Source organism: Urocitellus parryii, chromosome 7 (assembly GCF_045843805.1).
Source record: "Urocitellus parryii isolate mUroPar1 chromosome 7, mUroPar1.hap1, whole genome shotgun sequence".
Lineage (NCBI taxonomy): Eukaryota > Metazoa > Chordata > Mammalia > Rodentia > Sciuridae > Urocitellus > Urocitellus parryii.
The window spans coordinates 177,867,388-177,893,353 of NC_135537.1; the positions used below are offsets into that span (position 1 = coordinate 177,867,388).

At 54.8% G+C, this 25,966-nt stretch overlaps 3 protein-coding genes across 3 annotated transcripts; 2 read left to right on the plus strand and 1 right to left on the minus strand.

Annotated features, from left to right (window-relative positions):
* Positions 1-588: 588 nt before the first annotated feature.
* Positions 589-4,238, minus strand: Ush1g (USH1 protein network component sans). The gene is made up of 2 exons (XM_026404875.2): positions 4,075-4,238; positions 589-1,810 (listed from the first exon to the last, which is right to left on the minus strand). The coding sequence occupies exons 1-2, from the start codon at positions 4,236-4,238 to the stop codon at positions 589-591; spliced, it is 1,386 nt and encodes a 461-aa protein (XP_026260660.1).
* A 1,531-nt stretch (positions 4,239-5,769) lies between these two features.
* Positions 5,770-13,254, plus strand: Otop2 (otopetrin 2). Its single transcript, XM_026404890.2, has 6 exons — positions 5,770-6,082; positions 6,718-6,854; positions 7,802-7,860; positions 8,243-8,382; positions 9,837-10,714; positions 13,084-13,254. The coding sequence occupies exons 1-6, from the start codon at positions 5,770-5,772 to the stop codon at positions 13,252-13,254; spliced, it is 1,698 nt and encodes a 565-aa protein (XP_026260675.2).
* Positions 13,255-17,943: 4,689 nt separating this feature from the next.
* Otop3 (otopetrin 3) lies at positions 17,944-25,150 on the plus strand. The gene is made up of 7 exons (XM_077801300.1): positions 17,944-17,954; positions 19,528-19,964; positions 20,053-20,189; positions 20,750-20,808; positions 21,072-21,190; positions 23,066-23,880; positions 24,980-25,150. The coding sequence occupies exons 1-7, from the start codon at positions 17,944-17,946 to the stop codon at positions 25,148-25,150; spliced, it is 1,749 nt and encodes a 582-aa protein (XP_077657426.1).
* Positions 25,151-25,966: the final 816 nt, after the last annotated feature.

Sequence of the window (25,966 nt, forward strand, 5' to 3'; positions counted from 1 at the left end):
AAAAACTAAATATTAAAAGAAAAAGTACAACCCTGCTGCTGCTGGCCACTGGGAGCGTTCGCTCTTGCTTTCCTGACTGCGGGCTGCAGACCTTGGGCAGTTGACCTTTCAGTGCTGCACCCTCTGTCCACATGGACCCAGGGGTTAAGCCAGCTCTTCATGGAGCAGTGGTGGCAGGTGTGAGTGAGTTATTTATCCCCTAACCCCTGAGTCTCCGCGTGCTCATCCCCCACCACACAAAGGGACTCAGGAATCAATGAGGACTTGCCCAAGAGCACACTCCAGAAGCCGGAAGATGGGAGAGCTCAAAAACATCCTCACTGTGATTACTATGAGTACCCCGACTCATCGACAGGAAGATGCCCATTTTTCCACATTTTGATATCTCCAGAGTCTAGCTGTGATAAGAAAGTCTCGGGTCACCGTTAAATTGGCAGCAGCTTTTAGTGGTAAATAAAATAGTGGGGTCTCTTGTAATGGCTCAGATTTTATGAAATACGGTGCGCTTTTCTCCCGTGAAAGGGCAGACGGACTCCCCCTCCCCAGGGGCCTTCCAACCCCCGCCCCCCCCCACCGCCCCACGGACACTCACAGCTCTGTGTCTTCTAGGGCTGGCGGGCGCTCCAGCGCCTGCCTCCGCCTCCGCACGGCCCCCAGGATCTTCTTGCGCGGCCCCAGCGGGACGCTGATGCTGCGGAGGTCGAGGTCAGAGCACAGCATTAGCGCCTCCAGATCGATCTTCTCTTGCCGCAGGAGGGCGGCAAAGTCCTCCATGTGCAGGGAGGCCAGGAAGGTCTCCAGCGGGCTCGTCTCGGGCTCCAGGTCCTCGTCCAGGCCCAAGTCCAGCTCGTCCCAGGGCAGCTCCTCCCCGCAGCTGCGGTCCTGCAGGCTGTTGGCACTGCCCAGGCTGTCATCGTCCAGGCTGGGGGAGCTATGCAGCCGACCCCGCGGGGTGCCTGCTCCATCCAGACCCCCGTCCTCGCGGCCCAGCCCGTGCAGCCCGCTGCTCAAGTAGTTTCTGCGGAACACCATAGTGCCCAGGCCGGGGCGGGTAAACAGGGAATCGTGACCTGAGTCGGTGCTGACCTCCGAGTGGGCAGGCTCGGCCGCCAGCGTGGCACGGGAGACGCTGTCCTCGTCTGAGAGGAACATGTCCCGGAGCGGGGCGCGGCCCCACTCCTTGGGGTTGGCGTAGGTGCCCTGGCGCACGAACATCACGTCGCTACCTAGTTGCAGGCCTGAGAGCGAGCGGACGCTCTTGCGGCCGTCCTCGGAGACCTTGAAGGTGCCCTCGCCGCCATGTTTGCGTCTCTCCAACTTCTTCTGGATCTTGGTCTTGCCTTTAGCGGTGCCGTGCAGTGTGGCCTGCGAGTAGGGCAGGTGGCTGCCCAGCGTCAGGTGCTGCAGCCGGCGGCTCAGGGTGCTGGACGTGAGGCTGGAGAAGCTGAGCGTGTCCGAGCGCTCCGCCAGCTCTCGCCGGTAGCGCCGCTCCATGCGCTCGTGGTGCTTGCGCTGCATCTTGGCGCACTCCCGGATGCGCCGCTCGGCCTCACGAAAGGCCTTGTCCTTCAGCTTGCCCACCAGCTTGGGGTTGAGGCTGCTTTGCTTGGCCGCGATGGAGTCCAGATAGCGCACGCACTCCATGTGACCTTTCATGGCAGCCATGTCCAGCGGCGTGTGGTAGTCGTTGTCCAGGCACCAGATGTTGGCCCCAAAAGACACCAGGAAGGACAGGCAGTGTAGGTGGCCATTGGAAGCTGCCAGATGTAGGGGTGTGTTGCCCCAGATGTCACACTTGTCTGGGTCACCCCTGCAGGGAGATCACGAAGAATGATAAACCATAGCAAGCTCTGGCAGCCAGTTCGCTAGGGCTGGAGGTAGAGGGAATGGGGGACCCAGGCGACGAAGGGAGGGCCCCCAGCCTCCTGGAGCTTCCCCACAGGTACACCAGGCCACAGTGAAACCCGTGGGCCTGAGACCTCTCCACTGACTCCAAGAGACCTGCTGGCCTGAGCCACCAAAAGGATGAGCCCTAGGGGAAGATGGCCTGGCACGCAGGGGGCGGGGCGACAGAGAAGGCGGGGCTGGGGCGGGGCCTTCCCCAACCGAGGGCTGGGAATCTCAGGGGATAAATATTTGATGCCCAGAGAGAAAGGAGTGAATTATTCATGGGCCCAGCAGGGAGCTGGCCCAGAGAGGTGGTGGGCCAGGGCGAGTCTGGGTCTCTAGGCAGGTGCAACCGGGAACGTGGTTGCGTGTTGCAGGGCGACGGTGAAAGAGGACAAGAGGGTAATGTGTGCTGGGCCTGAGCCTGGGTGAGTGTGTGAGGGTGTGTGCTTGTGTGCAGAGAGTACTGCCATGTCTGCAGGGAGCAGGGCCAGGCCTGGCAACGTGAGTGTTAGAGAAGGTGTCGGGCCTTGGCCTGGGCCAGGAGGGGACTGTGGGGGCAGCCAGGACTGGGGAGGAGGAGGAGGAAGGTCTGCAGCCTGGCAGGTTTGCCCTCCCTTGTTCAGGCTGTCCATCTTTGGGAGCCCTGAGAGGCTGGCTGGCTTTGCCTGTGCAGGGACCCCAACAGCTCCTTCCAACACCCTCCATGTCAGACTATTCTCCCTGGGGCATCCTGTTGGCTCCTCCAGAATTCTTGCCTCTCTGGGGCCTAGCACGGGTCCCCTGGCCCACACTAATGAGGCCACGAGGTTACCCCTAGATCTGGAGGAAGAATCACTCCCTTGTCTCAACATCTCCCCTCAGCCCCCCTGCTCAGCTTCCCCACAGAGTGCCAAGTCCTGCAGGACAGCAGAGGAGGGGCTGCTGGGCATCAGACCCAAGCCATCCAGCACCAGGCTTTCCCTCTGTAAGACTTGGGGGAGGTAGGCCTGCTTGCTCTCCGGTCCCCTTCAAGAGACACCCAGGTGCCCCTCTGAAGGAGGGGCAGTGGGCCAGTGTCCCTGTGTGCCCTCAGGGAGGGAGGAGGAGCCAGTAAGTTATGACTTGGAACATGCCTCAACTGCCTAATCCCAGGGACTCTTCCCCCTGCTGCTGGGCCCAAGGAACAGCCACAGAGGGATGGGGTCCCTCCGCCCACCACATGCTTGGGCCTCAGGCTGGTGCACAGAACCAGGACCAGCTCAGTACCCACCCCTCTCCCCCAGGGCCTAAGACATTCACATTAACCTTCCTGGGGCCATCCCTTATGCCCCTTTTCCTGCCCAGGCCACCCTGGTGTCTAGGCCAGTATGACTTCAACTTTCCCACTCACAACTCTTTAAAAAGAGTCATCAACTTTGATGAATGGGGAAATTGTTCCCAGTTGTGGGATTTGGCACGCTGGCCCATCCCTGGCCAACCCACTTCAGTGGGTTTGAGCCTGCATTCCTGGGCCCTGCTACCTTGCCTGGTTGTGGTGTGCAGACTATGTTCCCCCCCTCAGGACAACTCCAGAGGGAGGATGGGAGACAGAAGCCCCTCCAGGATCAACACATTCATTGGTCATCTGTGACCAGTGGGGGAAGGGTACAGAGCACATTAATGAGGTGGCTGAACCATTGACATTTGGTATTATGGACAGTGGCCATAAATCCCAAGAAGGAGCAGAGTGAGGGAGAGAGAAGGGTGAGACCCAGCCTGTGGGGAGCTGTGGGTGCTGGCTGGGAGAGCCCTTTGGCTCCCAGAATGGAGAGTGGGCAGCAAAGGCCCCCACTTTCCGGCCTTCTGAGCCTTAGTCTTCTCTCAGGTTCCCACATTCCCTCTCACCCTTGCTTCCAGGGGTTCCTGCCCAGCAGTTCTCTCCCATCTTTCCCTCTGCAGCACCCTTCCAACAACCATGGGCCCTCAAATCCCAGTTCCTCCCCTCCTAGCCCCACATCCAGGTCACCAGTGCCACATGTCCCAGTTTATGCCCCCCCCATGGGTATCTCCCCCACACATGCCAGGCTCCAATGTCCCAACTTAGAGCTGTCTGTCCATAGGGGAAAAGGGCAGCTCAGAGGAGTAGCCTTGGAGTCTGGGGAGGCACTGGGCCTGGCCCGCACCAGGAGACTCTTCCCCTCCCCTGCCTGGTGGAGGGCTACTCACCCGCGGCTCACGATGAGGCGCAGCGACTCCAGGTTTCCGTGGTAGGCAGCCCAGAGGGTGGGAGTCATGCCATCTTCGTCGGGGGCATTCAGCTCCTTCCGGGTGGCCTCCTTGAGGAGCTCCAGGTAGCCATCGCGGGCAGCCCGGTGGTACTGATCGTTCATGGCGCCCGGCTTGGACGGGGCGGGCAGGGGACACCGGGAAATGCCCCCCGCGGGGGAGGGCAGAGGGGTTAGGGTTGAGGCATGGGGTCAGGGGAGGGGGCCTGGCAGGGGCCAGGGCCACCAGCCCCCGCGGCCGCAGATGGAGGGTGCGGAGCGCCAGAGCCGCTACCAAGACATCTGAGCCGCTCGTCAGGGCGGCGGGCAGGGTGGGGGACCTCCCGCTGCCCAGGGAGCCGCCCTCGGGCTTCCCCTGGGTCCTAAACACCCTGCTTCTCAGCGCACAAGGGCAAACCACGTGAGGCCCTGACCTCACTCCAAAAGTGCCCACTGCAGTGCTCCGACCCATGAGGCCCAGTTTGGTGACAGTTTGAGGGTCCGTCTTCATCCATTTCCAGTGCTGCGGCTCCCGATTTCTCTACCCGTCAAAGGAAAGGGCAAAGGGCTAGGGAAGGTGAAGACGGGGTGAAGGTGCAGACCTTAACCCAGGACAGTGGGACTAAAGGGAATATGAGGACTCACTCGGCAAGACAGCTAGTAGGACGCGGCAGTCCTGGAAGCCATCCTTTGAGAGGGGCCGACCAGCCATCATCCAGCAGAGGGCGCTAGAGGACTGGAAGCAGAATACGCGCCGCGTGGGAACTTGGTACCCAAGCCCCAGACTTAGCATCCCGCGGAGCAGCGGAGCGGGGCAGCGATAGAGGAAGGAGGAACTTCGATCACTGTGTGGGCAGGTGGGGAAAAGGGGGCTGGTGCCCAGATCTCGGGCCGAAACCAAGATCAAAGGTATAAGATGCGCCTGGGCTAGGAGAGTGTCAAAGTGTCAACGACAGGCACTTGGGGCATGATGGGGGTTCCGGGTGGGCGCGATCGCTGCGCACCAGATCGCAGCGGACCTGGTGGGAGGGTTGCCCTCTGAGTGCTTCAATGTGAGGCCGCGCCCGAGCCTGGCCGTGCCTGGGTGACAGGGTAGGGCAGTTCTTCGTAGGTAAATATAAATCTCACCTTATCTGGCTCCCGCGCTCTTCCCTAAATTCAGTTCGCAGAAAAGATGGATCATGTGAGTGGGTCTGAGAGGTTTATGGAGCTGAGCTCCTGCTGCTGTAAATCACCCTGTCCCCTCGGGTATAAAGCACCCGTCCGTCCCGGCGTGGGAGAAAGGAGACGCTGGCTGCCACCTGACCCCCAACGCCGCGCGGGCTCCCGGCCCAGTCAGGTGCGTGTCCTGGGCCAGTCAACTATGGGATTTTGGAAGTGGGGACCTTGAATGGAATCCAAACATTTACCGCTGCTTTTCTCTTTTCCGGGAGCGGGTGAGGAGCAGGCTCCGATTTTTCTCCCCCCCCCCCACACACACACCCGTGTCCAGCGCTCCAGCCCTCACCCTACGGGCTAGGAACTCACTGGCCTACAAATGTAGAGATAAGATGAGGAAAGGATAGCTCTCGGGGTTGACCTGGGGTCCTTTCACTCCTCCCTCGCAGTGACCCCTCCCTCGCAGTGACCGCTCCAACCTCCTGCAATCGCCCCCACCATGTCCGAGGAACCGACCCCGGGCCTCAAGGAGATCCCGCCTGCACCGCAGGCCGGCCCCCGCGAGGTGTGGAAGAAGGGCGGCCGCCTGCTGTCGGTGCTGCTGGCGGTGAACGTGCTGCTGCTCGCCTGCACGCTCATCAGCGGGGGTGCCTTCAACAAGGTGGCTGTGTACGACACCGACGTGTTCGCGCTGCTCACCACCATGATGCTGCTGACCGTCCTCTGGATCCTCTTCTACCTCCTCCGCACTGTGCGTTGCCCGGACGCTGTGCCCTACCGGGACACGCATGCTGGCCCCATCTGGCTCCGAGGTGCGGAGAATGGGCGGGGGGGGGGGACAGAGGTGCAGTGGGCACAGCGGGGAGCTTTAGGCCTGGGCTCTTGGAGCACCTGCAGAGTGTTCATTGGCGTAGAGGGGGGAGAAGTTCCCTCCGGAAGACTGGATGTGGCCGAGGATGAGGTGAGCTACCACAGAAGGGGAGGGAGGGAAAGGGGAACCTGAAGGAGGGATGAATAGAGGGATGGAGGGGGACTTCCTTGCCTTGTCTTAGGATTTGGAGAGAGGTGGACACGACACAGTTCTTGATGGAGAGTAGGGGAAACAAGACAGTGGTAGCTGAATGAGCTGGTCCAGGTCCCTTCTCTTTATCTCTGCAGTCCCTGAAAGGGACGCACAATAGGACATCACTCATCCACCTACTTAATCATGCATTCATCCTTTGTTCATTCATTCATTCATTCATTCATTGCCCATTCACCAGTTCCCCCGACCATTCATCCATCCTCTCATTCTCTGCATTCATCCATCCATCCACCCAAACATCCAACCACTGACTGCACCCACTGGCCTAGCTACCCAGGCTCTGGCCCTCTCCTCCACTCTAGAAGCCTTCTCTCTTGGCTCTCTGATCCACCACCACCACCACCCACTGCCCCTGATTTGCAGGTGGCCTGGTGCTGTTTGGAATCTGCACTCTTGTCATGGATGTCTTCAAGACTGGCTACTACTCCAGTTTCTTTGAGTGCCAGTCAGCCATCAAGATCCTGCACCCCCTCATCCAGGCTGTGTTTGTCATTGTCCAGGTGGGTGGCAGGAGTGTCCCTGGATGTGGTGGAAAGGAGCCAATGCCTGGCAAGTGTCAGGAGTCCTGGGTTCCAACTGCCCCTAACTTCCACCCTGAGCAATTGAATAAATGGAATAGGACTGTAGCCGAGATCGTGAGTCCAGGCATGTGGATGCACTGTGTAATGAGGTAATATCTAAATGTGAGCTCCTACTTAGGAGTGCTGCAACTTTATTTTAACCTAAATAGTGCCAACTGTTAACACCTAAGAGGTGTGAGTAGAGACACCAGCCCTATCTGCTAGAACCTGGCCTGCCCTCCTTGGGTGCCCATAGAGGGCATCCATCTCAGTGTAGCCAGTTTTTTTTTTTTTTGGGGGGGGGGGCATAGCTGCTATGTTGGGTATTTGCTCAGGAGGTGGGGCATCCTATAACTGGATTTTTCAAACAAGTTCAATTTCTCTCTTTTTTCAATTAATTTTTAAATTTGTTACACAAACACCATTTTGAAAGATATGATTGAGTTGAGGCAGGAAGTTTTACACAGGACCAGAAGACAGCGTGCCTGCAACATGACCCTAATGATCACATGGATGGTGCCTTCCCCTGTGGCACCACCTCTGCCACCCAGGTTTCCACAGTTTAACATATTTATGTAGTTGTAGCTTAGCTGGCCTTACTCCCAGAAATAAATAATTAGGTAGTGAAAAATCTATTTGCCTCTCCATCACTGCCCCCTCACCCACAACAAAAAATCAAAACCAGAGATAAACTTTCAAAGAACAGAGACAATACCTGTATACAAAACTTACCATAGAGTAGAAAGAAAATATTTCCAGTTTTTTGTAAATCTACAATAAACCTGATAAGTTAGAGTAAGGCTCCTGGGGTAGAGAACAATCTGGACATGGGAGCCTGGATCTAGCCCATCTGCAGAGCAATGATCCTCCCTCCTCTCTCAATACAGACTTACTTCCTCTGGGTCTCCGCTAAAGACTGCATTCATGTCCACTTGGATCTGACTCGGTGAGAACGCAGCTCAACGCCTGCCCGGAGTGCTCACCTGGCATGAGAGATGAGGGCTTTCCCCCCTGGGCATGGCTCCTCCCTCTGCTCAGCCAAGGGCCCCCACTGCGTCAGCCTGGTTTCTGCTACTCTGTGCTGTGGGCTTTCCCCTGGGGGGTGGGGAGCATGGGGCCTAAGACACCCTTGGCCTTCCCTTTGTTGGCATCCAGGCCAGGCTAAGCGTGGCTTTCCAACTCAGCTTCCCCGTTCACAGGGACCTGGCTGTACCTTCATTTCTCAACACCACCTCTCAGGAGAGCTTCCCAACCCTCCACCTTGCCAGGGACCCAAGATGAACCACATATTCACCAGCCTCTTTGCTTCCCCTCCAATCCCCAAACAGGTGTGGGCTCATGTTCACTCTTACCACCAACCTGGCCATCTGGATGGCAGCCGTGGTGGACGAGTCTGTGCACCAGGCTCACTCCTACAGCAGTGCTCACGGCAACAGCAACACCAGCCACGCCCGCCTCACCCCTGACCGTGAGTTCCCCTTTACCCCACCCCAAGGCCTCTTTACCCCACCCGAGGCTAGGTGCTTTGTGGATCTGTAGTCAATCAACCAAGCCCTCACAGGGCCTGGAGACAAAGCCAGGGCCTCCTCCGGCTCCTAGGTGTTGTGGGTGTAGGCGACGAGGAGGAGGAGTATGGAGGGCATCTCATTCTTGAGGATGCAGCCTTGTCCCCATTACCAGGTCCCATGCCACCCAGAAGAAAGGGCAAGGATCATCAAACTGGGGAGAGAGGGGAAGGGGGAAAGAGTGGTTCTGAGAACCTGCGATCAGAGGGGAAAGCCTGGGAAGGAGGTGGAGGTGAGAAATAACCATCCTGTCACAATGACACAGTGACAATTTCCTGAGCTCTCTATATCCTACAGAGTGCTAAGTGTCTGAAACACTCTATTTAACCCTCACAACTTCCCGTGGAGTTGGGAACTACTAATATTCCTCCAGGTGCAGAAACGAAGGCATAGAGAAGTTAAATAGATGCCCAAGGTCACAGAATCTGACACTGGGGCCCAAGTGCTCAGAGCCGTCTTTTAACCAGTGTGCTACCTAAGTAAGAACAGGGCCCACAGTCCCTGGGTCTTGGCTCTCTGGGCTTCTTTAGGTCCTCCCACTAGCTAGGACCAGACCAGAGACTAATGCCTGTGCACACTCCCATGGGGGGTCTGGAAACAGAGAGTGGTCCCAGCCCCCAGGGAGGCCCCAGCCGCAGGACTGATACAGGGCCACCCAGCATATCCCAGGATCCTGAGAGTAGTTAAAACCAGCCCATGGGGGTGGTCAACTTAACGTGTTGACCTGTGGGGTAGGAGAGGCCTGCTGAGAAGGACCTTCCCTGTGTTGGAAGTCAGATAGTTTGTCCCAGCTCTCCCTAATAGGACACGTCACTTGACCTCATTGACTCTCAGCTTCTTTACCTGCAAAATCCAGCTGGGAGGATTCTGGGATCCAAAAGAGGTATTTGACAAGGCCTAAGGTATCCTACAAAGCACACGCTGGCACGGAGGCAAGATTCCTTTCAGTGTGGAAGGGCACAGTGGAGACCTGGGCATGGCAGCTGGCCTTCTTTTCTTTCAGATGCCTGGACTTTAGGGGATCCCAAGAAGGCCACTCTCTAAGGGGACCAGAACTTGACTATCTTAGGGAGCCAGGGGTCATTATAGGTGGTGAGGGATCAAAGGGTTAGAAAGGGGTGAAGTGGGTGGTTCTGTGGTTCAAATGTGTTTTTAATTGAGCACCGATGTGTTTCACAGCCTCTGGCACATAGTAGGTACTCAAAGAATAGTTGCGTAATGAATGAACGCACCAGGTCCTTTGAGCTCCAGTGGTGATGGGCAGAGAGTCCCTGCCCTTACAATGGTCTCAGGCCAGGGGTGAGTTGTCTCCAGAAAGTTGGAAGGGCAGTCCAGCCCAGTGTCCCTCTCCCCACAGCTGAGCGTGCAGGCAGCGCCGTCGGAGGAGACCCCTGCCCCTGCGACACAACCATCTGCCAGATCTTCCAGCAGGGGTACTTCTACCTGTACCCCTTCAACGTCGAGTACAGCCTCTTCGCCTCCACCATGCTCTACGTCATGTGGAAGAACGTGGGCCGGCTGCTGGCCTCCCCCCACGGCCACGGCCACAGCCCCTCCCAGGTCAGCCTATTCCGAGAGACATTTTTCGCTGGCCCCATGCTGGGCCTGGTGCTCTTCGTGGTGGGGCTGGCCGTCTTCATCATCTACGAGGTCCAAGTGAGTGGAGAGGGCGGCCGCACCCAGCAGGCCCTGGTCACCTACTACAGCTTCAACATCGTCTGTCTGGGGCTCATGACTTTGGTCAGCCTGAGCGGCTCCGTCATCTACCGTTTTGACCGCCGGGTCATGGACCACCATAAGAACCCCACACGCACACTGGACGTGGCCCTGCTGATGGGCGCCGCCCTGGGTCAGTACGCCATTTCCTACTACTCCATTGTGGCCGTGGTGGTGGGCACGCCCAGAGACCTGCTGGGGGCACTGAACCTGGCCCACGCTCTGCTCATGATTGCCCAGCACACCTTCCAGAATGTGTTCATCATCGAGAGCCTCCACCGGGGACCACCCGGGGCTGAGCCTCAGGAAACCCTCCCCAAAGAGCCCTGCCAAGGCCTTACCTTTGCGAACCTGGATGCCCTCCACTCCTTGCCTGCCTGCCCACCCATCCCCAGGCTGGTCAGCCCCAGCTCAGATGGACCTCAGGAAGCAGGGGCCATCATCTTGGCCCCTCGGGGCCACTGGAGAAGCCGGTGCCTAAAAGACATCTCTCTGTTTCTCCTGCTCTGCAATGTCATTGTGAGTAGCTGGGGAGTAGGGGGTGGGGCAGGGAGAAGGCCAGGGGAGGAGGCCAAGGAAGATACCATTTCGGGTTCCCTTAGCCTTCTGCCTTCCCCTGCATCCCACTGGAGAGTCTTAGAGCTCTCTAGGAAAGGAGTAGGTTCAGAGAGGGTCACTGCAGCCCTTGGGCAAACTGCATCTCTAGGCGCATAGAATGAAATCTTAGCAGAAGTAGCTGGAGGGGTCCAGGGAATGCTGACATGGGGCTGGGCAGAGGTGAGAGGGCTGGGAGCTGATGTGGGAGGCGGGGCCCTCACCCGTAGGTGGGAGGTGTGACTGCTCCTGGGAACTTGTGACCTGCCTGCTTCTCAGAATAACTGGAGCAGCATCAGGAAGCAGCGGAGACCAGCATAGGTGTGAGTTGTTGTTTTCTATTGACAAAGTACAGTGTGAGGCGCTGTAGGAAGCACACGGGGTGTGTGCAACAGCTGTCCCCTCCCCAGTAATCAAACAAAGTCAGCTACTAAGAGCAACACACTTTACCAAGTACAAATAAACTGCCCGGGTGGTCACGATGAAGTGCACCCCCAAAACTTTCCTGCAACCCAGTATAGAAATGTTCCAGGGTAGAAGTGACCTCCGTACAGAAATCTCCAGTATAAAAAATGTACCCAGGTGGGTTCAGCAGCCCTCTGGACCTGCAGGTTCGATGTCCTAGTATTCACATCAATCAGATGGAAACTGTTAAGGAAAAAAATCCACTGAACTGGTAAATTATTTTGTCCTTGTTATTATTCCCTAAACAATATGGTATAACAACTATTTATGTGGCATTTACATTACATTACATGAGTACCATAATCTACGGTATACAAGAAGAAATATGCAAATATTATGCCATTTCATATAAGAGACTTGAACATCCTTGGATTTTGGTATCCATGGCAGGCAGTGGGGAGGTTCCTGGAACCAATTCCCTGTGTATGACAAGGGACAACGGTGCATCCCAGGTAGGAAAAAAACACCTCTAAAAAAAGTTGATTCAATATAAAAACAATCCTTTTGGCTATACCCTCCCATAGAAAAATATCCCTAATATAAAAACATCCTTAATATGGGTATTTCTAGGGGGCTGGGAGTATAGACTAGTGAAAGCATTTGCCTAGCAGGTGCAAAGTCATGGGTTGGATTCCAGAACAAATATATATATATATATCCCAATATAGAATAATATCCACAGAGTAAATTCTGCCCCATGAAATTCTGCCTATTTGAAATATACCAACAACCCTACAGAGACGTGTAAGTGCAGTCCCACTATGAAGACCGCCTATCCTACCAGCAACTTCCTGTGCAGTCCTTGTCCCCATAGATATGGTATGACCCCATGCAAGAGACTTCTGATAGTCAATTTCACATTTTTTTACAAGTTTTCTTTTAGTTGTTGATGGACATTTATTTTATTCATTTACGTATATGTGGTGCTGAGGATTGAACCCAGTGCCTCACACGTGCAAGGCAAGCGCTCCACCACTGAGCCACAACCCCAGCCTTGTCAATTTCACTTTTAAAAAGTGCATCAGCAATCTATGACCCCACCAGTAGAAAAAATAAGGCTCAAAAATCTCACAATGCCTCGAGCTGGCTTTGGTGCCCACCCTCCAGGTTACAGGTTGGGAGGCTCTTCCTCCCAGTACCTGAGCCTGAATCACTTCTGACAGTATCATCTCATCTCTTTCATTTTATAGGACAGAAACAGGCTCAGAGAGGGCTGCCAAGTGCCCAAAAGGGTAGTTAATTGGTGCAGGGGTGGGGCCCGTCTTTGTCTTCTGCCTCATACCCCACACTCAAACTGTCTGAGCACCTAGCCAGAGGTGAGGAAGGGCTCTGGCTTCCACCGCCTCCCAGACCTGGGAAAGGGACAAGGGGTCGGGTGGAACAGAAGTCAGAGCTCATGGAGGGCGAGGGTGCCGTAGCCATCTGGGTGAGGTCTGAACCCTTTGTCCTGGGTCTGACTGATTCTGTCACCAGCACCCCATGCACACATCTCTCTAGTTGCTGATTCAGATGTTTGAGCCAATTTCTTCAATCACCTATTGAAATTTCCGTGCCATAGGTGAGCCTGGCTAAGAGGGTGGGAGAGGTGGCCGCCTAGTGGAGGCCTAGCCTGGGTTGGGCAAGTTTAGTTAGGCACACTTCTTGAAACACTTCTAGAGAGTGACAGGCCCTGTCTAAGACACTGGAGGTTGCCATTGGATGACACCCAGCCCTCTATGTCTACCAAACTAGAAGGCTGGGGTCCCCATCCTCTCATACTCCACAGAGCCCACAGAAATGACCAGCAGGTGCATTCCAGGCCAGTCCTTGATGTGCCCCTCTCCCCACAGCTGTGGATCATGCCAGCCTTCGGGGCCCGCCCTCACTTCAGCAATACCGTGGAGGTGGACTTCTACGGCTACTCTCTCTGGGCGGCCATCGTCAACATCTGCCTGCCTTTTGGGATCTTCTACCGCATGCACGCTGTCTCCAGCCTGCTGGAGGTCTACGTGCTGTCCTGAAGCCTGGGACAGAGACTTGGGGGATGGGGATCCGCTCACATGTCCAGAGCTCCTCTGGAATCAACTCTAGAGTGGGAGTCATAGTCACCAGACCCCTCTGGCTCCAGAGTGGAATTTTCACACACACACACAAAAAAAATTTATTTTTTCAGGATGAGTTTTTAAATCACAATCAGAACATGCCCTTTCACCCCTGGCATGATCCTGGGGCCTCGGGCAGTGGTGGAGGAGGGGCCTTTCCCTGAAGTCCTAGGATCAGGCAGAATCTGGAAGTGCCAGCTCTGGCTCCATCCCTATTCCCAGCCTGTGGCCTGGCCAGTCCATTGTCTGGAGCTGGGAACCAATAAACCTGCCATTTATCCGGTCCCCTACTTCTTGTCTCAGCTGCCCCATCTGAAGTTGTCATAGGAGAGAAACTTGGCAGGCAGAGCGGGAAAACCTGAGATTTTCAGGCCTCCAACTTTTCACCGGGTGAATTGAGTCTGAGTTACAGGCCATCTAAGCAGTGGGTAACGGGGTGGTGGTGGGGGATGGGTTTGGATGGCGTTCTCAAGCTGCCTCCTTCCTCTTTTCTTTATCTTCAGGTGACATACACATGCAATAATGTTTTTATGTGTCTCTAGCCACCAGAAAGGTGAGGCACTACTCAGTCCAATGTCCACATTTTACAAAGAAGGAAAGTGAGGCCCAGAGAGGTAAAGGGACTTGCCCAAGGTTGCATAACTGGAGAGCCAAAGCCTTTCTACTAAGAAGAATAATTTTCAAACTTTTTTCAAGCAGATCTTTTTATTAATATATTTTTAACTGAGACATAGGATTGTATGTGTTTGTGGTACACAGTGTGGTGTTTCAGTACATGTATATAATGTGTCATGATCAGATCAGGGAACTTGGTACCTCCATCCTATCACACTTTATCATTTCTTTGTGTTGGGAGCATTCAAAATCCTTTTTTCTCCTATTTGGAAAGACTCAATGATTTGTTATGAATCAGTTACTCTACTGTGCTACTGGTCTCCACTAGAAGTTATCCTTCCTGTCCACTGAATCACCTATAGCCATTAACCATAAACAGCACAACATTTCTTCCCCTCAAAATGTTTTAGGAATCTTAGGAACTCAAGTTTATAACACAGATATAAACAGATTGGTTCTAGTTTAGGAGGACTTTGGGAAAGTCGGGTCCCCACCCTTGGATCTCCTTAAACCCACTCTCTCCACAGGAGTCTCTGAAGGGCTTCCGGAGAGTTAGGGTGTCTACTTTGCCAAAGGCTAAAGGGGTAGCCAGGGATGGTGCTACACACCTGCAATATCAAAGACTGGGGAGGCTGAGGCAGAAGGATCTCAAGTTCAAGGCCAGCCTGGACAATTTAGCAGGGCCCTATCTCAAGATTAAAAAACATAAAAAGGGCTGGGGATGTAGCTCAGTGGTAGAACACCCTTGGGTTCCATCGCCAGTAGAAAGAAAAAGACCGAGTGAGAAAGGAAGGAAGGAAGGAAGGCAGGCAGGCAGGCAGGCAGGCAGACCAGAGGAGTTAGAGACTGAAACCCTGACCTCCCAGCCAGAGAGACTGGGGGCCATGGCTGAGCTGGGGGCTGGGAAGGGAGAACATGGCATTTGTGGGAGCAGTGGCTTCTGGAGCACAGGGGATATCAGAGGAATGCTGCCTGGACCCTGCAGGATTAGCCCAGTGGTTCTCAGAGGCCACAGCCAGAAACGAAGAGGGCGCAAGAGGCTGCCTTCTCCCCAGCCTCCTATCGCGCCTCCTGCCCAGTCAGAATGAAGCTTTGTCTGGGTGTCTTCAGCCCAAAGTTCGCTTTTGCTTTAAGGAAGAGGGAGGGTCCTGCAAAGTGGGCCACAGGAGGGCCTGATGCTAACTAAGTAGGGTCCAGGAAAAACGTGACCCCAGACCTGGGACGCAATGGTCCCAGTCTCAACTTGGCCACCAGAGGAAAATGTGTCCTGAACCCTTTACTGAGGATCTAAGGACGTTGTTCCCCACTCCACCCATCCCGAGGGCAGGCTGCGATCGCAAGGCCGGTTCGCCGGCTGGTGACCCTGCCTTCCCGCGCGTGTACCTCCTCCCGGCCCTCCCTCCAGTCCAGCCGCCTCGCTATTGGCTCCTTGGTCTGGGCTTGAGCCCCTGGAAAAGTAATTAATGAGGGATTAATGAGATTCCCAAAGTCAACAGAAAAATCGATGAGCCGTGGAGCCTGAGCGGCGGCTGCGCATTCCCGCGGGGGGGAGGGCATCGGTCGCGAGCGCTGGACCTCACCTGGACGGAAGGTCGGCGCTGTGCCCCAGTTGGTGGTTGGCCCGCGGCGATGCCTGCCCAGTCCTCAGGTAAGGCTCCCTGGGCCGTAGCTACACCGCAGCGCCCTCCGACCGCTGGTAGAACATTCCTGCGGGACCCGCCCCGACACTTAGGCACCCTCTGTTTCCAAAGCGGGGTTCAGGAACTAGGTGCTGCAGGGATTGCTGCGAGAGGACAGGGCGACCCGGGAGCGGTGATTCCTTTCCCCCAGAGGTTAGCCCCTCTCTGCCTGAGACCTCAACTCGGGTTCTGCGCCCACCCCCTTTCCGCCCACTGGGGCGCACAGGGATCAGCAGGGTGCGCTCCGCACAGCTCAAAGGGGGCGCGGAGGCCAGGAAGAAGCAAGAAACCTTGATAGGCGGTTAAAGGGGTATGGGATCAGAGCTGCCTGGGGTCTGGAGCACGTCGGTAGCCGTTGCCCCTGGCCTGCAGTCCCTGGAATGGCCGGGAAAGAAATCCCAAAGCATCCATGCCCACTCTCAGCAACCTCCTCTGGAGCTGGTCCTATGCTCTTAGTCCCGTGGCTCGGGCAGTTCTGCGGCTTTCATCGCCCGCCTCTTACCTCCATCCATAAACCAGTTTGATGTCCTGGCCCTCCCTTGGACTGGCGTCGAGCCAAGAGCGAGCCAGGGGGCGGCAGAGTCCTTGTCAGTTCCAAGCGCACTGGTTCCCTGGGTCCCTGCGTGACCCCTACCTGCCCACCACCGCACCCTGCCCAGCAGGTGAACCTAACTCATCCCTTAGATAGTTCCCTTCTGCAGTTGCTGGAGTGTTAAACGCTAAGGGACGAGGTACTCCCAGGGCGAAAGCCCTGAGGGAGAGGACCAGGAATCAGTGTCCCCTCTGTTTTTGCAGTCCCAGCAAAAACCACTCCTGAAATTCTCTTCCCCAGGACCCCAAAATAACTGTAAGAAAAAGCACAAATAGCTAACACAGAGGGCTTTCTGAGCCATCCTCTGCTCTACGTCTACTTGTGTGTATTAAATCATTTAATTCTAACAAAACCCCTGTGACAGAGGCTTTATGCATTAATTCCTTCATTTATTCATCCAAGAAATCACTGCTCATCTCCTGTGCACCAAGTGCTACTACTCCATAGTTGTATATTCCTTTTACAGACGAGGACACTGAGACACAGAGAGTCTAAATAGCTCATCCAAGATCACAAAGGTAGAAAATGCCAGAATCTGAGCTCTTCAACATTAGAATAACCAGATCACAGAGGGGTTGGCAGGTTCTGGGAAGGGTGAAGTGGAGCTGCCAGGGTTGGCAGAAAAGGAGCAGGGAGGTGTCCCAGGGAGCCCCTGCCTTACTCAGTCTGGGCGGGGGAGCCTGGGAGGAAAAGATAACGATCATCTGGAAGCCGCTAGGGCAACATTGGGATGGAATGGGTTAAATGGGGAGGGTCTCTGTCCACAGCTCTGGTGCTGCAAGCTTCCTGTAAACTCCATTGTCACTGTGCTAGATTTGGGGGGATCTGAGTTAAGTAAGACTGGTCTCTACCCTGGAGGAGCTCCTGACCTTGAGGGTACTCATAGCATGCCTGACAGTGCACACAAACTCTTGACAGAGAGGAGTGGCCACCTAGCAAACAGCCACCAGCAGCTGGGGCAAGAGGGAAGGCTTCCAGGGGTGAAGAGGATGGAGGAGGGCCACGGGTGGGAGCTGGCAGGGAGGCAGGAGACACAGCCGTTCCAGGAGGGCTGGCAGAAGCCAAGACACCACAAAAGAAATGTGGAGCCTTCACCTGGGCCTGGACACATGTGGAGGGCAGGTACTCAGTGTGACCAAGGACCTGAACAGGTAGGTGAATTTAGCCAACGATGACAGAATGGACTTGGAGAGGGGAGAAAATCATTTGTAAAATCTCAAAAAGAGGCCAAAGTTTTAGTATTCCATTTGCTTCAGAAGAGCAGAGCAGAAGGTGTGATATTGCTGGGGGTGTACGTAGGAGAATGGGGACCCAGAGAGGCTACATTGTAGAGCCCAGTGTGGTGAAGATCTCCTGAATCTGTGCAGAGAAAAAGACTGAAGCTCTTGAAGCTCAGGGTCTCAAGGGAAAGACAGAAAAAAGTAGGGCTAATTCAGATAGAGCATGCTGGGTGATGTGCCAGCAATCCACAGGGGTGGGTGGGAGTGCTAAGAGCGGTCCTCACCCAGCCTGAGCACGGGTCGGGGAAAGCCACATAGCAGAGGTAAGTCTTTGCTGAGTCCTGAAAGACAAGTTGTCGTCACCAAGGGGCAAGAGGGATGGGCATTGGAGGCAAAGGGCCAGGTGTGGGCAGAGACAAGGAGGTGAGCAAGAGCAGAGAGCATTCTGGGAATTGCAGCAGGATGGTTCAGATTGTGAGCAGGGGAGTGGAGCCGGAGGACCATGCTTGAGAGGTAAGTTGAGGCTAGACCAGGAAATAACAATGGCTGCTCTGCCTTGAGTGCATTGTGCACCAGGCCCATATAAACACCTGCTGTCTCATTTGGCTCTGAAAGGCCATTCAGGCCACGGCTGCTGCTTTGGACTTTACACTAAGGGCAACTGGTTGCCTCTGCAGGGCTGTCAGTATGGACAGGCACCATGGGCAGGAAGGCCAGGTGCAGGAGAGAGTGGAGGGGCCTCTAAATAGAGTAGTAGTGGTTGGGGCTGAGAAAAACCAAGGAGTGTGGGAGCTGGCATGGACAGGCTCGGCACCTGTGGAGAGGTGAGGGAAAGGGGAGAGGCAAGGGGGTGCCCATTTCTCCATCAGGAAATGCAGGGATGGGGACACCACTATGAGCTAGTGAATGTTAGGAAACAGGAGAATGGGGCCGTGTGCACTCAGAGCCCCGAACCCAGAGCACCTGCAGAAGCCCAGCCACCAGGAAAGCATGCAGAAGCAGCAAGATCATCCCTGCTCTCGACCATGGCTCAGTCCCACTGGGAAGAATGCCCAAAGGGGCAGGTAGGCTGGGCTCAGAGCTGCAGGAATTGGGTGTCCTGAGATCTGGCCCAAGTTGGTGGTGACAAAGTAGCTGTCCTGAGTGAAAGCTCAGGGAAGGTGAAGAAGTGGCCAGAGATATTCGGGGAGGGAGGAAGGCCAAGGATAGTGTCCCAAGTCAGGCTGGATATTCATGGGACAGCGAGGAGAGATGAGGAGGAACAGACGGAAGTCTGTTCTGGCAAAGTCAAGAGCATGGCATCCATGCTGATCCTGGCCTGTCCTATGTACTTGACAGACATTACAAATCAATCCTAGAACTGCCGCCCAACTCAATATGCTTTAAAAATAATTTTAATTACATCAATAATGTGTCATTTTAAAAAACTAGAATATTAAATGTAGAGAAAAGCCTACCACTTCCATCCCAGTTCCCTGATCTTGTCTCCAGAAGGAACTCCTACTGTGAACCCAGTAGGCATCTTCTAGACCTTACAAAACTCATTTATATATGTCCATGTGCCCACAATAGAAAATTATTTCAGATCAGAGCATTCTTTCCTACCAAGCCTAGATTCAACCTCAGGATCCTTCTCAACACAACACCAGGCAATCATAGCCCAACTAAGCAGAGAAGACACTTGCTTGTGCTCCCTAGTTTCAGGAATGAAATTCCTCCCAGAAGTTAGCGGGGTGCAAGCTGCCTTTTGTTCATGAAAAGCCATAGCCCTGGGAAGTACCCAGGCCAGGCACTATACAGATGTCCCTGGTTTCCTTGATACTGAATCAGGAAGTAGGGCAGCCCAGCCAGGGGTGAGGGAGGTAGTCCTCCAGCCAGTAGACATAATCCCCTACATTTATGTCCAACACAGAGCATTTCCCTCTCCCTGGTCTGGTTCAACCTCCTTGGGTCCCATAACATAGATGGGCAGCTGCTATTATTCTCAGTGTCCCAGTCACAGAGATTGAATAACTTGCCTTAAGTCACACAGCAGTTAGGGACAAGGATGGAAATGGAACCCATGTCAACCTGACAACCAACCCAGGTCCCTTTGTCCCTCTCCAGCTCCTGTTGAGGCTCCACCCATGCCCTCTGCAGAAGTGCAGGAGAATGAAGCGGGCCCAGCCAAGGAGCACCACGGGAACGTGGGGGCAGAGGAGACAGGGGCCCCCGGTGCACCCCAGCAGAAGTCCTGGCTGGTGCGACATTTCTCCCTGCTGTTGCGGCGGGACCGGCAGGCCCAGAAGGCCGGGCAGCTCTTCTCAGGACTGCTGGCCCTCAACGTGGTATTCCTGGGTGGGGCCTTCATCTGCAGTATGATCTTCAACAACGTGGCGGTCACTCTGGGCGACGTGTGGATCCTGCTGGCCGTGCTGAAGGCCCTGTCCCTCCTCTGGCTCCTCTACTACACCGCAGGCACCACGCGGCGGCCCCACGCAGTGCTCCACCGGGACCCTCACGCGGGACCCATTTGGGTTCGGGGTGAGTGCCAGGGTGCTGGGTGGATGGAAATGTCCCCGGAGGGAGAGCGGTCCTGGGGAAGATGCCAATGCCCACCTGGCCTGGCCAGGCTCCCTGGTGCTCTTTGGCAGCTGCACTATCTGCCTCAACGTCTTCCGCATGGGCTACGACATGAGCCACATCCACTGCAAGTCAGAGCTGGAGCTTATCTTCCCCGTCATCGAGATCATGTTCATGGGCGTCCAGGTGACAGACCTCCTGGGGACATACCCTACCCACCCAGGCCATAAGCACACATACACACCTATTATACCAGAAACAGCCACATAGGTAATACCTATGGTGTAGACCCAGGGTGTAGACACACACACCACAGTCCTGCAAGGATACCCACGCCCTTGTCCACATCCACACACCCACATCAGCACATGGCATGTGCCTTCGTGGACACTCCTCAGATACACAAGCCTCCTTCATAATGGCATCCAACTCTCTCTAGAGTTCTCCTGTGCGCCAGGCCTTGTATGGGGAGCTGCATTTACATCACCTCCTTTATTCCCCCCACCAAGTAGGCATTTCTCTATAACAGTGGGCATTTTGGCCCTTTTTTTAGAGCTGGAGCAATTAATACTCAGAGATGTTTTGCCACTGGCCCAATACCACACAGGCAAAGAAATGGCAGAGCCAGGACTCTAGCCCACACTTCCTCACTGTGTCTTCCATGGCAAATACACACAGCAGCTGGGCATCCACACCATGGCGCCACTACCCACCAGCCCCTGGGTTCAAGGTCCTGTCTCTTTCAGACCTGGGTGCTCTGGAAACACTGTAAGGACTGCGTTCAGGTGCAGACCAACCTCACTAGGTAAGATTTCTCTCCCCGCAAAGCCTTGCAGTGTTTTCTGTGCCCCCACCGACCCCCACACACGACAGCCTCCCTGCACAGCCAAGGACCTGAAACTGTGGGTTGGTCTGGGATTCATCCCCAGTGGTCCCTATGCTGGGTGCTCCTGAAGTCCTAATGTCACATGGATCAGGCTTTGAGACCGAATGGTCACCCTCACGCAGTCTATGGTGAGGACTGGGCACCCGGGAGACCGCTGTGAGCAGAGTGTGACCTCCCTCCAGGTGTGGCCTGATGCTGACGCTGGCCACAAACCTGCTGCTGTGGATTCTGGCTGTGACCAATGACTCCATGCACCGCGAGATTGAGGCTGAGCTCAACGCCCTCGTGGAGAAGTTCTCAGGTACAGAGACCAGAGCCTTGCACGCACACGCGCGCACACACACACACACACACACACACACACACACACTATGCTCCCCCAAGCCAGGGAGGCTCAGCAGTTGTAGAGCTAGAGCCGACTCTAGAGACCAGATAATGATTAGAGAGAAAACTGCAGTGTATCCTGGGTACCTTGGTGCCCGTCAGGACCTGGTGCCCTGTGTAAGCTAGCCACTAATCCTTGGCTGGGCTAGTCTGAGAAGTCCTTCAGGTATGCACCCCACCCGTGGTATTTGCATTTCACTTACAAAAAAATTGGGGGGGGGGGGCTTGAAATAAATGTTTTCTTAATATAATTTTAGGTACCTAGGTATATCATGAGGGATGGAATATTTGTGGGCAGGAAAAAAAAAAAAACTCCCTGGGTTGTCCCATTTGCCCAGTTCTCTGTACAGTTCACCTTAGAAGCCGTATCCCATAAACCCCATGAGAACCTGGCAATCCGTGGGATTCGGCCACACCTGTGAGTCTACTCCCCACCCTGACCACAGCCCAGCCTGCCCCCGCACAGTCATTTACACACCCACTGCATAAATCATGGCACGCCTGGATGCTGTGGGCATGTCCACAGTCTGTTGACATTTTTCAGAAAATCTGTGCAAAGAGAATTTGAGGCAAGCACATCATGGATTTTTTTATTATTAAAAAAAAAATCTCTTGGGGCTGGGGTTGTGGCTCAGCGGCAGAGCACTTGCCTCACATGTGTGAAGCACTGGGTTCAATTCTCAGCACCACACATAAAAAAAATGAATAAAATAAAGTTCCACCAACACTAAAAAATATTTTTTTAAATATTTGTTTTTTAGGTGTAGAAGGACACAACCCGATGCCTTTATTTTTATGTGGTGCTGAGAATCGAACCCAGGTCCCACCCGTGCTAGGCGAGCGCTCTACTACTGAGCCACAATCCCAGCACTACTAAAAAATATTTTTTTAAAAAAATCTCAAATACACAGATGAGTTGAAGAACAGCCATCACGGAGATGTAACAATTATCAATATTTTGCCACATTTATTTTATTTTTTGCAAAAGTACAGAAAGTAAATTACAGAAATGGTGTCATTTCATCTCAAAACATTTCAGTATGCACCTCTCTAAAAATAAATGTATTTTCCTTTATTACCACATGCTAGTGTAATTGCCAACAAAATTCCTTTTCATCCTCCTGATCCTCTTTATTGATTGATATTCCACTTTCTCCAACCAATTTAGGAAATGTCTTTCGCAGACATTGGTTCAAATGTGCAAGGGGTCGGGTTGACACTTTCCGTCTCCTTTTTCCTAATAACATTGATATTTGTCAGTTGCTTCCTAGGGGAGGCGTTTAATTTGTTCCCCTCTCCCCTGCTTCTCCTAAAAATTGGAAGTATAGACCAAAGTCTGAGTTCCATTCACGTTAGTTATTTTTAGCACCAGCGTTTCCCTGGCCATGATGCTGTGTGTCTTGAAGGGCACTTTTCCCAGGACACTGATGTCCTTGTCATCCAAGCGTGTGTTGCTGAGGCTGAGATCTGGGCTCAGGTGGGGCAGCCAGGTCCTCCGATGTAAATTACAGGTTTGCCTTGCCCGGCAAGCAATTTGTGGGGTGACATTTGGCACCAGGAATCCTGTTTAAAATGCTTTACGTAAGCTTGGCTCCTGGCTGACCTTTGGGAAAGAAAGACCGTTCTGGGATTTCCAGTTTCTGTGTCCGGGTCTCAGTCTCCACAGCTGTAAAATGAGCAGCTGGCTGGGAACCTTCTACCTCTGGCATGTTCCAAAAGGGGGTCAGGAGTGATTTGCGACCTGGGAGCCGGCCCCTCCTGAAGTCTGCCCCTCCACCCCGCCCCCTCCCAGGCAACGAGACCAACACCTGCCTGTGCCTCAACGCCACCGTGTGCGAGGTCTTCCGGAAGGGCTACCTGATGCTCTACCCCTTCAGCACCGAGTACTGCCTCATCTGCTGTGCCGTGCTCTTCGTCATGTGGAGGAACGTGGGCCGCCGCCTGGCAGCCCACGCGGGCCCCCGCCCCGGCACCCGACCCTTCCACCTGCACGGGGCCATCTTCGGGCCGCTGCTGGGCCTGCTGGCGCTGGTGGCCGGCGTGTGCGTCTTCGTGCTCTTCCAGATCGAGGCCAGCGGCCCGGCCATCGCGCGCCAGTACTTCACCCTGTACTACGCCTTCTACGTGGCTGTGCTGCCCGCGATGAGCCTGGCGTGCCTGGCGGGCACGGCCATCCACGGGCTGGAGGAGCGGGAGCTGGACACGCTGAAGAACCCCACCCGCAGCCTGGACGTGGTGCTGCTGATGGGCGCCGCGCTGGGCCAGGTGGGCATTGCCTACTTCTCCATCGTGGCCATTGTGGCCACTCACCCGCAAGAGCTGCTCAACCGGCTCATCCTGGCCTACTCGCTGCTGCTCATCCTGCAGCACATCGCCCAGAACCTCTTCATCATCGAGGGCCTGCACCGCCGGCCGCTCTGGGAGGTGCCTCCGGAGGGCCCCGCAGGGAAGTGCGAGGCCGAGCCTCCCCGCACGGGCTCCCTGCTCGAGTTGGGCCAGGACCTGCGCAGGGCCTCCCTGGCCTATATCCACTCCTACAACCACCTCAACTGGAAGCGTAGGATTCTCAAGGAGATCTCACTCTTCCTCATCCTCTGCAATATCACGGTGAGTGGCTGGGCTGGGACTGGGGCGGGTGTGGTAGTGGCAGGTAGATTCAGGACTCAAGAAGTGATGCATCAAGGTCACATGCTTCTCTCTAACTAGAACGATGATGCTTGACAAGAGGGAGTGTCAACCCCAGCTCTTGCCAGCTGCCCAGCACGAATACATGTGCCGAGCAGAGAGCGAATTCTCCTTACACATGGGTAACATTTCTGCCTTCCAGAAACTTACCTGTCTAGTTGGAGAGAACCAGGGGACCGATTAGAAAATTACTGCTGAACTCATCATTCACTATATTTGGTCAAAAGAAGAGCTCAGCAAGTGCAAGTGTCTGATTTTCTACTAAAAAAAAAAAATTTTTTTTAAATCTCTAATTAAAGTCAGTGGTGACAATTGCTTAGCTTCTAGTGGTTGCTAAGTTCCAGGGCCACCTCTCCATGCAACATCTTCACATTTAACCCTACACAAAAGACACTGTTACTGTCCCCGCTGGACAGATGAAGAGACCAGGGTGTAGGTTGTTTGACCTGCCAAAGGTCCTATAAGTGGCAGGGTTGTTTGTCCCCAACCCCTGATGCCCTGAAAACACCCCAGATATGAGACCCCCTGGTCCATAGAGAGAACAAGTAATAAATTGGCTCTAAAGTACGTTAGGAGCTCAGTAAAAAAAAAAAAAAAAAAAGCATGGGCCCGAGTGGCCAAGGCAGGCTTCAGGGAGGTTTGATCTGGGGCTTGAGGAATGGGTAGAATTTGATCAGGAGGGTGGGAGGGGAGGGGCTGGCTGTAACTGCAGAAGAGTGAAGCCTGAGCTCAGGGTACAGGGGAGTCCCCAGGCTGCCTGCTGGGAATTCCTGCCACGTCATGTATGGAGGCTACCCCGGGGCTCAGGATGCATCTGGAGTTCAGGTTGGCCCCAGACAAGCCAATGAGGGGGTCCTCAGGCTTCTGTGGAATGAGAACAGGAGGACATGGGGGCAGAGGAGGTTGCTCCCAAAGCCCAAGGCTGATGGGGTGGGGCAGGGCCAAAGGAACCAAGGGAGCTGAGCACTTGGGATGTGGCAGAACCCTCCCCCACTCAACAACCCCCTCTCCCTCCCGCCAGCTATGGATGATGCCTGCATTTGGCATACACCCAGAATTTGAGAATGGGCTGGAAAAGGATTTCTACGGTTACCGGACGTGGTTCACCATCGTCAACTTTGGCCTGCCTCTGGGGGTCTTCTACCGCATGCACTCTGTGGGAGGGTTGGTGGAGGTTTACTTGGGGGCCTGAGGCTGCCCCAGGAAACCACCCTCAGCAAAACCCTGAAGTGCCAAGGCAGGGGAGATGCCAACCTGGAGTCTCTGGGAAGATGCTTCATTCCAAGGCGCAGAGACCAGCCTGGGGCTCCCAAAGCCCTCTCCTCCCCAAGACTTGAAGACTGGAGAAGACTGCCTATAGCTCAAGACCAAGGGCAGAATCTGGACACTGATCTTCAGATGCCCACGTCCAGGCCTGTACACATGGCAGCCCCTGCCTCACCAGTCCTTGCAGCCAAGGGTATACCCCAGGAGGCTGGTGAGGCCCCGTGCTACACTTGAGAAGGGCCGGTCCTAACTAACACAGTCTAGGGGCTTTGGAGAGGGCTGCCCCTCCCCAGCCAGGCCTCCAGGGGTTTGCTTCCTCCCCTGGGAGGGGTGCACGGCCTGAGTGTGGCCCAGGACCTCCTGCAAGCTCAGAGCTGGCAGGCAGCCCCGCCCCTCCCCACACACCCCGTCTCCTAATGAGCTCGTTAATTAACTGCCAGGTGGGGTTCAACAGCTCTCTGCTGCTGCCATAAACCCTGTTTGTTTGATCGATCACTTCTGAGCTTCGTGGCATTTGTTCTTGGGGACAGAACTGCTACTCCAGGCATGGTTGGAAGGATGGTCCTCCTGTGGGCCCGGACAGACCCATTCCCGGCCCGTCCACTCCTTCCCTTCTCTGATCCAACCCAGGGCTCATGTACCCACCCTCCACCCTCCACCATTAGGACAGTGCCTCCAGGGGACCCTCTGCTGCTGGCTCATCACAGGTGGTCACTGCAGCCTCTGGCGGCTGGTCCTCAGG